This window comes from Scatophagus argus, chromosome 8 (assembly GCF_020382885.2).
Source record: "Scatophagus argus isolate fScaArg1 chromosome 8, fScaArg1.pri, whole genome shotgun sequence".
Taxonomy (NCBI): domain Eukaryota; kingdom Metazoa; phylum Chordata; class Actinopteri; family Scatophagidae; genus Scatophagus; species Scatophagus argus.
This window is the reverse complement of record NC_058500.1, coordinates 9252018-9266689: the sequence shown is the minus strand read 5'-3', so window position 1 is coordinate 9266689 and position 14672 is coordinate 9252018. Positions and strand designations below refer to the sequence as shown.

The following is a 14672-nucleotide window of genomic DNA, read 5'->3' as shown; positions in this document are numbered from 1 at the left end:
AACTAAACACGTTCCACAGGACGGCAGATGGCGCGTTATTCTCATCGCACAAAAGGCGATGTACCACCGTATGTATTATATCACGTGAAGTGACACAATCTAAACACCAATTCTTCAAGTCAAAACTTGTTCTTATTCCTTACCACAGGTATGTCACCTGCATGCGTACTATTAGATCATGTTAGCCTATACAGGAAGCTGAAAATCGGAGCTCAGGCTGTACACTTGAATGCAGCATGACTGTTTTTCCACTTGTGTTTGTTATGATAGCCGATTATTACCATAGAACTGAGATTAGCTCATTCCCTAGTTGTTTAAATTGTTTTTTTTACGTTGATTTAATCGAAATTCAAAGAGCTCAAAAATAATAAGCTGTTTCAGTTCACCATTTGAACCAGCTTGTTCCTCTCAGAGGTCAGATCAATCATTACAACAGACCATAATGCTGTTCATATCAATGCTGTTTACCTCACTGAGTTACAGTAAAGGGATCAACATATGCGTATAAGAACAATATTTATTCATTTGTAACATACATTCCATTCATACATTCATAAAAAATGATGACAAACGAAAATAAAATATAACACCTTAGCAAAAACAGTAGCCTAATATTTGAGATCATCTAGTCATATTTGTTCTTTTGGAGCATGGCAAGACGCTGTTTTAACAAGGAGATCTGAAGTTGAAGTTTTTCTCGTTCCAGCAGGAGGTTTTCCTTCTGCAGTTTCAACACATCAACCTGCAAACTCTCTGAAAATAGAAAAATGCACACAGAAACACACAGGTTAAATAGTCATTAAACAGAATGTAATGAATGTCACTGGAAAAAAATCTGCACTCAAATATGATCATTTTCAATTTAACTTCTAAGGAGAAAAACACTGTGACTGCATCATCATTCAGATTTGTGTAATGTGGCAATTTTCTTAGCAGCAAAGCATTACGAACACTCATCATGCCATGATCTGGCAAATGAAAGGGTAATTAGTGTCTCGGTGTTTGGGTTTAAATGCTCGGACATTCACAGGAGTACAGAAGAGAAACTCTGAACCTGAGTCAGTAGACTCAGCTATGGTCCTAAAGCCTGATAGTGTTGTTATTGTCAAAAAACGTAAAAATAAATAAATCTATTGAAAAGCCCAAATTCACTGAGTTAGTTTGTCTCTTAAAACCTTCCCCCACCCGCATTAACCCATCTTTAAAAACAGGTCATGAGTATGTATTTTTTCTACTAATGGGAACTATTTTCAGCTGGAACTATTTGTATTTAGTTTTAAGTAAGGCAATACAACTGAATTCCCACAATGACATGACATGTTTTGGCACAGGGATAAGACAAACTAATTGTGTTTCTTCTTTGCCATTTATTTGAATCAATGAGCTAAGTTAACAAGATCTTAATTTAAATACATCTACCACGGTATTTAAATGCTCATCGTTTCACCACTAAAAAATTAATTCCATTTGAGCCTGCTGAAAATATATAATGTCATGAAACCTACTCTTTTAGCCCTATAAAGTAAATCTGAGTTAATCCATTAGCACTGGCAAACCTCAAAAAGTGTGAAGTTCCATATTTAAAGCATGAGTAAAACCTTTAAATTGAGCTGTAAAATTGATTTACAAGAAACACTCCCAAATACCAAACATTCCCCCTCATTATTTGCACCCATACTGTTCACAGGGAACACCGAATTACACATGTCAAAAGAACTTAACATCAAGTACAAGTAGGCTTGAGTAGGCTCTTGTCTCAGATGCTTCACTCCATGTTTATTAGTGGCAGGAGAGAGTAAATTACAGCTTCGCTCTTTACCTGTGACAGCTATGCTGACTGATGCTCCTTGGGGGTCAATGCTCTCATGTCTTCGGTAGCTCTTTGCCTTCCAGAAAGGAGGAGCAGGACGTAATTCTACCTCAACAGGATAGTGGTCGCTCACTCTCAAGGCCTACGGAAAGGTGCACAAATGAGGAATATTCCTACAAAACACACAACATGACATGCTGGTTGTGAGGGACAGCTAACCATTTCTTCTGTCATGGCAAACTCATCATGGAAATTGAATGGCTTGGCTGAGTTTGGCACAATGGCTGCCAGCATATCATCTCCATACACAACAATCCTGTGAGAGAAATATAGAAATGAACTACATCAGTTAATATGCAATGACAACATGTGCTGTTTCTTCCTGGCAGAAATAATCATGCCACGGATTGATTTGTGAAAACATAAAACCGTCTTCTCTGAATTTGCATGACTGGAGTTTATGAATGTGCACATGCCGGTCGTAGGTGTGTTCATTTGATGTGCTTGCAGTGGTGTCCATGTCATCACTAATCAGCCAGTGGAAATTCTTGTCACTGCGAATACGGATCGTCTTCATTTCCTTACGAGTGACATACACACCATCTGCATTGAAATCCCCCAGGATCATTATGTTCTATAAGGAATCAGAAATGATCATTTTTGTAGTAATAAAAGTTCCTATTGCCCTTAGATGGGATGTAGGAATACAGAGGAATTCCATCAAAAGAAAGCATGTTACAGCACTTTGAAATTACCATTTATAGCCATATAATTGGTGTGATTCCTCTGATATGGGATTATTGGGATTATTAAACAGAACTATAAAAAGTGGTCATAAATCTCTTTAGAATGTGCAGTATGAACTTAGTAAAGCACCACTTTTAGGTGAAACACTGATGAAACTCACATCAGTTTTCCATTTGTCTTTGACCACCAAGAAGACATCAAACAGCTCATCCAGCTCTTTCTCCGAGTCCCACGGTGTGGTGTGAACAGGGATCAGCACTATATCCTTCAGCACTGGAACCAAAACAAAACAGTGTGTGTACGGATGTAGACAAAAGACGCAGAGTGACTTAACTTGCTAAACCTGCCGTTTGTTCATTTGAATTATAACTCAGACCGAATCACACTCACAAAACAAACAGATCCATATATAGACATGACTCAGACATACCACAGACAGGCACAGTGACAATGTCATAATGTCTACAGCAACCGACTAAGACTCAATCAACAAACACACAGATAGCCACAATATTCTCTTTAACAGACTCTTTAAGACTGAGTTAAGTGCAGAATCTGACCTGTGTTATGTGGTTTGAAGTGGAGAATATATGGCTCCCTTGCAAAAGCATCCACATCATTCACCTGGTTGTCTTCGTATTGATAGCAGTCAATCAGGTCGACAACATCATCCCTTCCAGTAGGACAAAAATGGCTTTTTAATGCACGTGTGACGGTTATACTACAAAAGTACACTGATCAGCCACAACATTAAAACCACGGACAGGTGAAGTGAATAACATCTGTGGATGTTCTTTGACACACACCATCAACCTAAACACCAAATACTCCCAGAGGTCCTGTGTTCGCTCCCATGACAGGTCAGAGCTGATTTGGCAGCACAAGGGGGACCTTCAAAATATTAAGGTTAAGGTATTAGGTGGTTTTAATGTTGGAACTGATCTGCAGATTTTGGTCTACAATCTGATCTTACCTGTAGAGAAACAAAAACTGTTCCTTGTATCTGTTCCTGCCCAGGCGACTACTGAGCTGCAGAGCGTAGTGACAGGTGGTGTTGACTCTGAGATAGCATTGGCACAGTGAAAGTAAGCAGACGCACAGTAAAAAGTAGGGCTCTTTGCTTCATTCAATCTTACCTGTTCAGTTCTTTCAAGAGGATTTTAACAGAAGCTCCACTCACATCCACCACCTCCAGAATCACTATGATGTCATATCGAGACACAATCTACAGAAGACAAAAGCTCAGCAAATGTGTGAAGAAATATAATAATGCGGTTTAGTCTTTTAATTTATGCATGTGGCACTTTCAAAGACAGCTATAATTACCAAAGTACAACAGAAGGGCCATTTTGACTCTTAATTACTGTTCCTTATACCGGCCCTTCCTTTCCTCTTGGCTACTTCCCAAATACCACATAAGTGACACCAACTGTACAATAGCAAAACCCTTGTTATAATTACTGATCTGTTACTGTGTAATGTGTTGGCTCAGTCAACTGGATGGTGCTTTACTCTTCTAGATGTTTTACCTTAACCAGAGTTGACAGGACATCTGGATCTGCGACTTTCATGAGTCCAAATCTTTGTGCGTTGAATGATGCAATCTTCATATCATCGGTTTTCAAGAGCTAACAGAGACATTTAAAATGAGTCATTTGTTTACAACCCGGACACTCAGTCTCTCCCAGCTCTTTCTGACCCTGCTGTACTTACCAAAAACAAAGTATTGGTGTTGCATTAATGGCACCCCTCCACTGGCACACAGCCTTGACAAACGTCCACAATAAACCTAAACCTGGTTGTACGACAGACTTATGTAGTTGTTTTTTTTAAAGGGAGGTGATGATTGCACAATCAGTCTCAAAAAGGAGAAAGGAAGACTCACAAAGAAAGCAAAGACTGATTGACATCAAGAGTACAGCCCAGTTTCTTTGTTTACAACTGGCTGCTTATCAAGACACAACATTAATAAGAGTTGAAGAGCCAGAGAGCACACCGACAAATCGGTATTAAAAAATTTGATTCTCCCAAAACAAATACATCTTATTTGGCTTATTTGGTAGTTCCTAGGTAGTCTGTTTGTTTTTCCTTCAATGCTCCTGTGTACTACTGTACACTACACTGATAAAAAAGGCATAAAGCCAATAGAAATATTGGAATAGTGGAATAGTCTGATTCCACACATGCTTTAGTTTATCATTAGGAAAGATTTTGGCCCTTGATGACCTTTTAGTTCTGAGTTCTGACTTCTACCTTCCAAGGTTGGACAGACATATTGTTTACCTTGAGAAAACACTTTTTAGAATTGCTCAAATGCAGCACACCTGAAACCACAGAGCGTGCCTGAATTCCAGCGTAACAAGAGAAACAATGCAACTTTTACAGTGGGGGTAGGTGGGAGAACAGGTGGCATGTGTCAGACTGGTTTACCCACATTGGAGAGCGACATAACTTCACTATCACACCACACCCAGACCTGCCTATAAAGTAGGACCCTAAACATAGAGAGATGCACAAAGGAGCTCAACCTCCACCCGGCATTTCCAGCACCACAACAGCACCAACATGAGTCTGAGGAGCAAGCGCAGCACTCGTCCAGGAGTACGCATGTCCGCAGGGGGCTTCAGCAGCATGTCTACGGGATCCTACTCCATCCCCAGGATCAGCACCGGGACCACTCATGCAGCCCCGATTACAGCTGTTACCATCAACAAGAGCCTGCTGCTGCCACTAAACATAGACATCGACCCCACCGTCCATGCTGTTCGTAACCAGGAAAAAGAACAGATAAAGAGTCTCAACAACCGTTTTGTCTCATTCATTGATAAGGTAAGATGAAAATTCACTAAAACTCTTGTGTGTGAAGATTTAAATCATTCTGATAATCCTTGTAATCCCTTTGGATATGTTATTGCTTTAGTGATATCCGTCTGACCTCACTGTGCCACAGGTTAGATATCTGGAGCAGCAAAACAAAATGCTGGAAACCAAGTGGAAGCTGCTGCAGCAACAGACTGCTACCTCCTCTAACGTTGAGCCCATGCTGAAGACTTACATCACCAACCTACAACGGCAGCTGGACTTTCTCAACAATGACAAACACAGACTTGACATGGAGAACAATGTCATGCACAAACATGTGGAAGACTACAAGACAAAGTAAGACATTTATTAAAGAAAGTCTGTGAACTGGAGTGGAATAGTTAGACACATTGTAATTACATGCGTAATGATAAGATCTCCATGAGTAATCTGATACATGCGGGCTGTTTCAGGTATGAGCATGAGATCAACAAGAGGAATGATGCTGAGAATGAGTTTGTCATGCTCAAGAAGGTAAAGTATGCAGTGGTGATGGCCATGACAGATACTAGCTGGAGAAAGCTCTGAACATTTGTATGAACTCTCACTACATTCACAGTTTGACAAGACATTTTTCTGCCAATAATTTTACTTGTTGGGCTACAAAACTTCTAGTCAACACATTAAAGCTATTCCAAAAGAAATGTAAATGTGTGTGTCAAATGCAAAAGTTTAAGCATTAAGAAAAGATTGTTTTTCTTAATTGACTATTTGCAGGATGTGGATACGGGTTACCTGTCCAAAGTGGAGCTAGACGACAGGGTGTCTGTTATCACCGATGAATTCAACTTCTTAAAGGCTTTGTACGATACGGTAAATAATCATTAACTGAAAACATTTGCAAAATTTCAGAGATATTACATCAGGGAAAATGCATACAGTGTGTGATCTTGTTTTGAATTTGTCTTCTTACTGTTGCCATACGTCTTGTTTTATAAAACAGGAGCTGCGCGAGCTGCAGGAGAGCCTGAAGGAGACTTCTGTGGTGGTGCAGATGGACAACTCCCGTGGCCTGAACATGGACCAGATCGTGTCTGAGGTTAAGGCTCAGTATGAGGACATTGCTGCCCGCAGCCGCGAAGAAGCTGAAAGCTGGTACAAGAATAAGGTAACACGTTACCCAAGATGAAATCGGAATAGTTACATGCTAAGTTTATGTAATAAAGTTTGTTGTAAAAATACATTTCCTCTTTAAAACTAAAAATATGAATGGGTCATAAATCTGGCTCATAAATCTATGAGAATATGTTGTCTTTTTGACAGGAAGCACCCTTGTCAAACCTGAAAGTTACTGATCTCATGTGTTTGATCTCTGCCGGCACCAGTTTGACCAGATGACAGCTGAGGCAGACAAGTATGGCGATGAGCTGCGTAGCACCAAGGCAGAAATATCTGAGCTCAACCGAATGATCAGCCGCCTGCAGAATGAGATCCAGGCTGTAAAGGCACAGGTGAGTGAAATGTTGACAGAGTGCATGATAGGCAAAACCAAAAAGGGAATGAAAAGGTCAACTATATTATATGGTGTGAGAACAACACTTCTCAAACTTAATACTCCTTCTAAGGCAGCATTAAACTCCCAAAAACGAATTATTATGATACAATCAGACTGTTCTGGCTTTGGTTGTTACCATAACCCTCAATAACGTGATGATGTCGTGACAATTAAAAATCTCCAATCCCACATCTGCATGGTCAGATCTTACTGAATACTTTACACAATCTGACCCCTGCACCTTTTTCAGTGTACCAGCCTTGAGGGCCAGGTAGCCGAAGCGGAGCAGCGTGGTGAGGAGGCTGTGCAGGATGCCAAGGCTCGCATCAGGGACCTGGAGATGGCTCTGCAGAGGGCCAAGCAGGACATGGCTCGCCAGCTCAGAGAGTACCAGGAGCTCATGAATGTGAAGCTGGCCCTGGATATAGAGATCTCCACCTACAGGAAGCTGCTGGAAGGAGAGGAGGAAAGGTGAGTTGTATTAGACAAACTCAGCAGTGCCAAGCTCTCATAACATGCAGCAATAACACACCGATTATAAGCGAATTTAGGCTTTTGCAGGGAAAAATCATTTGGCTCCAAATTTTCAGAAATTTGCTTTTTGATTGTTTTGGGGTTTAAAAGAACGGTTTAAAAGAACTCTCCATCTATTTAGCATCACAGTCCTATGAAAAGGTCAGAGTCACAACGGGAAAAAAACAACACAATCGATGCAACAAAACCAGAAATATCATCTTAATTTGTCTATTATCACACTTTATTATTCAAATTTATTCTTTCTTGCCAAAACCAAAAGTCTACGCTACCCACAATTCAACTACCAACAGTTAGCAAGTCAGGATATGTGTACTATGCTAGTAGCAAACAACAACAGTCAGAAAAGATATGCTCACTGATTATTATCATAGCTTACTAAAACTTCATAGAGGTGGCGTAAATAAACAGCTCCATTGAGTACCAGCACATGGGGTGGTGAAAGGCAATGAGTATGTTGATAAGTCAGTGAAAGGGACATTATAAAAGGACATTGCGAAAAGGACATTACAAAACAGTTCCAGTTCCACTTCTAAAAGGAGAAGGAAAAGCAGTGATCAAGAAGTAAGAAATGACGATAAGGAGAATGTGTGGTAGGAAGACGAGAGATGAAGGGGATATCACAACACAGAAGCTGGTCTGTAGATCTATAAACAAGGGACAGAAGGATCACACAGGACTAAACAGCATCATGTTTGTAGATGGGAAAAGGAACAGTGACAAGTTTACAAACTGTGTTAAAGAAAATGTTGAATATTGCACCATGTATGAAGCAGAAAGAGAAAGGTTATATAATAAAGAACAAGACGTGGAATCTGTTGTGGATGCTGGGAACAGGAGTCTGAGGGGGAATTAGAATTACCAGGAAAACACTCTTTACTTTCTTGAAAGGTACAAGGTTGGTGTTCGGAATTTTAAGTGTTGGGAAATGGGTAAAATGAGATGATCTTACACTCTTGCACAGTAGGTGGCAGTATGCACCTTGAAGTTGTTTGCGCGAGTCAACTGAGGAAAGAGGAAGACTGTCGCTGCTGTAGCGTCGAGCTGCTAGTCGAGCAGCGGCTAAAGAGATCTGGTAAATTCTAGTTGTGCCTTTAATTAGACTTACATTTGCCAGACCTTTCGCGTATCCTTTGTTCTTGAGTCTATTTGACAGTGCGTTCGGCAAAGCATAAATCTCACCTTTGTTTTGCTTGCTCAAGTTTTTCGGTGCGACGTCTTCTTCGTTTCATTGGTGTATGCTGCCAAAATGTAACGTTAATTTGCCATTACTGCCACACGTGGCCAAAGGGTGAAAAACACCCACTTTTAACCTACTTGACGGTTGTTAAGAGGAGAGCTGCTCTGAACATATTCTGATGTGTAAAATAAGTGCAGATTCCATTTAACAGTAAATCATACTTATAGTATATTTCCTGCTTTCTCACCGACAGACTTGGACAGGATTCTCTTATCAACATCCACACAGTGCCCACCAAAGGTAACTAGGCTACAGCATTTTCAGCTGAAGACTCATCATTACAACCACTGACATTGGTATTGTTATGGCAGCCTGCAGTGTGTTTTTGTATGTGATTTTTTTTTTTACTGGCCTCTTCCAACAGTTGCCCCAGTTAACACCCAGCAGGATCGAAAGTCAGGTGCAGTTCTCATCAAGACAGTGGAGATCCATAACAAATCATACAGTTAAATGTGAAAAAAAGAAACAGACATACTGCAGTGCTACTGTCTGTTACCAGGAGTCCATTTAAATCTAACCTCTGCATGAATCTCCTTGTAATTTACATTATGACAACAGCACCAGTGAGCCAAACATGCATATCATCTGCTAATGTCCTTTGTCTTTGATATCACATCAACTGCCACTTTCTGTGTTTAAAATAAAGATGTATTCAGCTGCACTATTATTTGTGTTTGTTTTCTTGGATAATTATTAAGTAAACATATTGCATATTTTGTTATTCTTTGTATTACTTCCCCATCAAAACATGCTGCAAATTGACACTGAACAAAAACAGAGTAAAAAGACAATTAACTTTCGTTAAGTTGTTTGAGTTGACATTTATAAATCAAATCCAGCCTTCTTCAATGGGCTCTGGAAATAAAACAATGGATTCCTTCATGGTTTCAAGGGCTGTTTTACAGTGAAGGTTTAGTGACTTGATCTTCCCACACGCTAACATATGAACAGTAGCAGGGTGCTATGTTATTTTGACAACAAATAAATAAACACAAAATTACATTTAAGCACCCTTGTATTTTGAGATTTTATTTTTGAAATTGATTAACAACACTAATTGTGTTATTTGTTCCATTAGCTGAAGACATACTAGACTAGACAAATAGAAGTAACAACAACGGTGTACAAATACTGTGTTACTATTGGAACATTTTGCCACCCATGGAACATTTTGCACAATGCAGCATTTGCACAGAACTCAAACTGCTCATGTTCATTGCACTACAGTCATTTTGAACTACCCTGTCAGCCATTTGCACTACTGTTTATACTGTTTACACTGGTGTTTATATCATCTACTGTTTTTCACTTTATATTACACTGTTTTTATATTATATAACATTGTTTATATTTATATTTATTTTGTTAAGAAACTGGGCTTATACTGGGACCGGGGAAACTAATTTCGTTCCACTCATGTTTACGTGTGTGAAATGACAATAAAGCTCCTTGAATCCTTGAATCCTATTTCAGATAGGCTGCCAGTGTCCCTGTAGCCTGTAAGGCAACGTCCAGGGCGTAACATCACAGTGTACTTCCTGTATTGAGCTGCTAATTGTCGGGTAGCTCGTGTGCGACTGAAAGCTGCGCTCTTAGTGTAGGCGTAACCTCACCATTAAAATATTTCTATTTTCTAAACTCACTTTTCTCTTCCTTACGACGCTTTGTCTCATTTACTGTGCTTTCCAGCTTCACTGCGTACAAGGTAACGGTACTTTCTACTTCCGTTTTTTTTTTTAAGAATTACAACATGCAATGTACTCTTACTGTATTTTGTGTCTTGTATCTCAAATGTGGATAGACAGCTTTAAAAGTACAGAATTAAACCTCGTAAGACTATAATTTTTTTGAAGGCCTTTACTCAGTGATTTACACAATGGACAAAAACACCGTGCTGACTCATAAGCTGTCAGAGGACATGTCTACACTTCTTGGTGGGCAGCTGCCAGTCAGTGTTATAAACAACAATAAATACGTACCCCCCCTGACTTCTGAAGCTCAGACAACAGACGGAAGTGTGAAAGACAACTTGCCCTCTCTTGATGATGCCGTCAGAGCTGCACTGTCTGATGAAATCAAAAATGTCATACTGATCGGTTCTGAAGGATCAGGTAAAACCACTGCTTTGGAGAAACTCGTCTTGGACTGGGCAAAAGGAGAACACCTTCAAAGCTTTTCTTATGTTTTGCATTTCCGGTTCAGGGAGTTAAAGTCTCTTAGCGGGACTCTATCCTTGGAGACATTGCTGCTCCACCATCACGGACATATCCCTCCTGAGTCCATGCACCTTGTTGTACAGAAGCCTGCGGATGTGTTGTTTGTTTTTGATGATCTGGATCAGTGCAAAGAGAGCCTGGACCCCTCTGCCCACACCCTCTGCTCTGACCCCAGCCAGCTGGCCTCACTGTCCTGTCTAGTGGCCAGCTTGCTTCATGGGTCACTGCTGAAAGGAGCTGCCTTTGTGGTGGCAACAAGGCCAACAGAATGTCTGAACTTTCTGAGTGGCACCCGAGTGGAAGTGTTGGGGTTTCTGAAGCCACAAAGAGAGGCCTATTTTAACAAGTTCCTTACAGACCCAGCTACTGCCAACGAAGCACTAATGCACATGGAAAGGACTCTTGGCTTTTATGATATCTGTACATCCCCGAGATTCTGTTGGACAGTTTGTTCTATTTACAAGTCACTGATGGATGCTGGAGCAAAACTTCCTGAGACTTTATCTCAGCTGTATGTAGCTATTCTGGTCCACCTGATCCAGCCGCTCTCGCTGAACGAGACCTGCAACAGAGAATTAGTGTTGGCCCTCGGCAAGATGGCGTCTCACTGCTCCCTTGACCAGTATTCGAGCTGTACCAAAGAAGAAATGGATTCCTTTGGTTTGCAACGGTTTCCCACCTCAACTGGCGTTTTCCTGCAGGTAGATGGTGACCATTCAGATAGAAGTGCTTTCTCCTTCCCCTCTCACCTGATGCGGGACTTCCTCATGGCTGTGTCTTTCTTTTTGGACGAGTCAACCGATGAGGGTGTTGAGAAGATGTTGGAAAAGCACAAAGGTCATGCAGAGTTTCTAGATATCTTCTTGTCAGCGCTCTCAGAGCCAGTTCAGCGCAGACCCCTGGAGACCCTGCTGGGGGAGATGAACTCTGATCAGATCATGGATTTCAAAGGCTGGTTTAAAAGCAGCTCAGAGGTGACACTGAAGGGATATTACAAAGACAAGCATCACCGCTGCTTCCATCTGCTTCATCAAGCTCAAAATGAGAGTTTGGTAAAAGAGATCATCAACCCCTCAGCACGAATAGGCATCAGCTATGGAGACCTGAGCCTCCAGGACTGTGTAGCTCTGAATTATGTTGTCACGTGCCTTGGAGAGATGCAGAGTTTGAATCTTTACCGTACAAGGAATTTGACAAAGGAGAAAGCAGAGGTGCTGGTTCCAACTATGAGCTTGTCACATGAAATAAAGTAAGTCATGGTAAAAATTTGTATGTCCAGGAACATTTCCTTTTATATATTCAGTCTGCTGTAATATGTAAGATCGCTCTGTTATGTCCCCCAGCTTGTCAGACAGCTCCTTGAGTACTGAGGCTGTCCCTCATCTGGCCTCTGCCCTGAGCAGAGGGATCACCAAGGAACTGGATCTCTCTCACACCCGCCTCGGAGATGAAAAGTTCAAAATCCTTTGCACTGGACTCAGAAACTGCAAGCTGCAGAAATTAAAGTAAGATTAGCTCAAGACATTCTTGTAAATTGAAAATCACTGAGTTCTGTTAATAAAACTTTTGTATTTTTCTTTCGATTTACATAGCCTTTTAGCATGCAGACTGACAGAGTCAAGCTGTGAAGATCTGGTGTCTGTCCTGACCTCAGGCACCTCTCAGCTGTCCGGGTTAAACATGATGTGTAATCAGATCGGGGACGAAGGATTAATGAAACTGTGTAAAGCACTACACAGTCCTCACTGCAAACTACAGGAGCTCCTGTATGTACATTTTATTGTTGTCATGTAGTGGAAGCTTCAAATAATGACCGAAGTGTTTCTTTTCTCACTGAACATTTAATAACTGAATACTGCAGTGTTCCAAAAAAAAGGAAAGTAAATAATATTTGGCGTGGCGTTCACGTTACATCTCATCCCATTCTCACCCCATTCTAACCATAGCACTGGCGAGCATACACGTCACTTCTGACTTTCAAAATAAAAGCATTTCCTGTCACTATTAGTTCACATTACTGCACATTGCTCTGCATATTTCAGCTTTCCTTTGCAGAATCTTATGAATACAAACATTTTGAAACGTATCTCCTCTGAACGGTTTTAAACATTGAAATGCATTAAGTTACACTAACATTTCACAGCACTTGGATAAGTGCTGTTTTTTGTCAGAGCTTTCAGTTTATGTTTAAGTAAATGACTCTCAGGTTTGAAAAATGACCTTATTTTGTTTATTCAAAGGCTACACAGCTGCGATTTGACTGCGGTGTCCATGGAGGCCTTGTCAGCAGCTTTGTGTTCTGGCCCATCAGAGCTGAGAAAAGTGGACCTTAACCTAAACAGTATTGGTCTCAGTGGAGTGAAGGCTTTGTGCAAATTTCTGCAACACCCACTTTGTAAACTGCAAAGCCTCAGGTAAGTGTGTGTTTCAAGATAATAAAGCTGCTTTTACGGCTGTTCCTTTGATGAGTGATGAGAGCATGTGAAAAGGACGCTCAAAATACCTCATCTGAATGTCCCTTAACAACCCAAAAAGGCAGAATGTATGTGATAAATGATACCTTTTTATATTCACATTTTTGTGTCATTGATGACTTTCTTAATCTTTTATTTTAGTTTCTTTGATTGCGAGCTGACAGGCGAGTGCTGTTCTCATTTGATGGAGGCCTTGATGTCAGAGCACTGTTGTCTCTCAGAGCTACAGCTGTCAGTGAACGATTTGGGCCAGGAGGGGGCGTTGCTGCTCTGCCAAGCCCTCAGTCGACCTGAATGTCCAGTAGTAACACTTGGGTAAAGCCTGCTTTATTAATACTACTTTCACTTTTCAATGAGAAAAGTACCACCTTTCACCAATATTTGGTGTACTTCAGATAACTATATATTTTGCTCCCCCTTACAGCTTGGTAAGATGTGAGTTAACACAGCTGGTCTTCAAAGAGCTGGGCTCAGTGCTGAGAAGTGGGACTTCTCAATTGAAGTCTCTGTCTGTAGGTATAAATCAAGTAGGAGACGACGGGGTTAAACACCTTTTGGATGCTGTTGCACATCCAGATTGTCTGTTGGAGGAACTGGAGTGAGTTCAACCCTCTGTAACACTACTGGTTTTTATTACCACTTTGTAGTGTGCATGCCTTTCAAAATTGTCTGCCTCTCTTTTATCATAGCCTTGAAATGACCGGTTTGACGGATGCCTGTGTTGAGGACTTGTGTGCTGCAATAAGAGCCAGTCAGCGACTGAAGAGTCTGGAGTTGAGAAACAACTCGTTGACTGATGCTTCCGTTCCAGCCCTTGTTCAAGTCATGCAGGAAAGCCAAACCATACAAAAGATGAAGTAAGTCTGATTCACTTCAGCTAATTATAAACTATGCTGATCTCCTAGAGCCAGTGCACTACAAACATGTTAAACCAGCATCTAACCACTGCTTCATTCTCCCAACTCTTTCAGCCTAAAGTACAACGACTTCAGCGAAAAAGTTTTTGACATCATGTATGAGTGTGATAAAATAAGCTACTGAAGAAGACGGGTGATCCATGAGTCTCACAGACTGCTGCAGGATCATCTACAGCACTGTATTGAGGGCTGCCATGTTATTATTAGAGCTGAAATGACCATTGGATCAATCCAATTGACAGTAAAATGACAATTAAAGTTTTCATGTTTTGGTTTTGTATCATATTCCAACCAAACAAGGAATATGATACATTCTTGCCTTTAGGGAGTTGTCTCAATTAAAACATTAATTAAAACAGCTGTCTTAAGTTGTCTCA

At 40.7% G+C, this 14672-nt stretch overlaps 3 protein-coding genes across 3 annotated transcripts; 2 read left to right on the top strand and 1 right to left on the bottom strand.

The window, feature by feature from the left end:
- Positions 1–499: 499 nt before the first annotated feature.
- LOC124064025 (deoxyribonuclease-1-like 1) lies at positions 500–4614 on the bottom strand. The gene is made up of 10 exons (XM_046398208.1): positions 4271–4614; positions 4087–4185; positions 3694–3782; positions 3531–3617; positions 3118–3230; positions 2718–2830; positions 2287–2444; positions 2030–2126; positions 1820–1952; positions 500–753 (listed from the first exon to the last, which is right to left on the bottom strand). Exons 2-10 carry the CDS (start codon positions 4165–4167, stop codon positions 626–628), a joined length of 999 nt encoding a protein of 332 aa, XP_046254164.1. The 5' UTR covers positions 4168–4185; positions 4271–4614; the 3' UTR covers positions 500–625.
- Positions 4615–4799: 185 nt separating this feature from the next.
- si:dkey-222n6.2 (intermediate filament protein ON3) lies at positions 4800–9355 on the top strand. The gene is made up of 9 exons (XM_046398207.1): positions 4800–5386; positions 5508–5716; positions 5833–5893; positions 6137–6232; positions 6363–6527; positions 6745–6870; positions 7165–7385; positions 8882–8928; positions 9053–9355. Exons 1-9 carry the CDS (start codon positions 5123–5125, stop codon positions 9136–9138), a joined length of 1275 nt encoding a protein of 424 aa, XP_046254163.1. The 5' UTR covers positions 4800–5122; the 3' UTR covers positions 9139–9355.
- Positions 9356–10399: 1044 nt separating this feature from the next.
- Positions 10400–14653, top strand: si:ch73-233m11.2 (NACHT, LRR and PYD domains-containing protein 12). The gene is made up of 8 exons (XM_046396481.1): positions 10400–12153; positions 12248–12409; positions 12497–12670; positions 13145–13318; positions 13520–13693; positions 13803–13976; positions 14068–14235; positions 14350–14653. Exons 1-8 carry the CDS (start codon positions 10565–10567, stop codon positions 14417–14419), a joined length of 2685 nt encoding a protein of 894 aa, XP_046252437.1. The 5' UTR covers positions 10400–10564; the 3' UTR covers positions 14420–14653.
- The last annotated feature ends 19 nt before the right edge of the window (positions 14654–14672 follow it).

Bases quoted from the DNA above. Each gene is read 5' to 3' on its own strand.
- LOC124064025 (XM_046398208.1), bottom strand. From the start codon at position 4,167: ATGAAGATTGCATCATTCAACGCACAAAGATTTGGACTCATGAAAGTC. The intron at 3,618-3,693 runs GTAAGATTGAAT...ATGCTATCTCAG, and splicing joins CTCTTGAAAGAACTGAACAG to AGTCAACACCACCTGTCACT. The intron at 754-1,819 runs GTAAAGAGCGAA...TTCTATTTTCAG, and splicing joins AGTCAGCATAGCTGTCACAG to AGAGTTTGCAGGTTGATGTG.
- si:dkey-222n6.2 (XM_046398207.1), top strand. From the start codon at position 5,123: ATGAGTCTGAGGAGCAAGCGCAGCACTCGTCCAGGAGTACGCATGTCC. The intron at 5,387-5,507 runs GTAAGATGAAAA...ACTGTGCCACAG, and splicing joins TTGTCTCATTCATTGATAAG to GTTAGATATCTGGAGCAGCA. The intron at 6,528-6,744 runs GTAACACGTTAC...TGCCGGCACCAG, and splicing joins AAAGCTGGTACAAGAATAAG to TTTGACCAGATGACAGCTGA.
- si:ch73-233m11.2 (XM_046396481.1), top strand. From the start codon at position 10,565: ATGGACAAAAACACCGTGCTGACTCATAAGCTGTCAGAGGACATGTCT. The intron at 12,410-12,496 runs GTAAGATTAGCT...CGATTTACATAG, and splicing joins TGCAAGCTGCAGAAATTAAA to CCTTTTAGCATGCAGACTGA. The intron at 13,319-13,519 runs GTAAGTGTGTGT...CTTTTATTTTAG, and splicing joins TGTAAACTGCAAAGCCTCAG to TTTCTTTGATTGCGAGCTGA.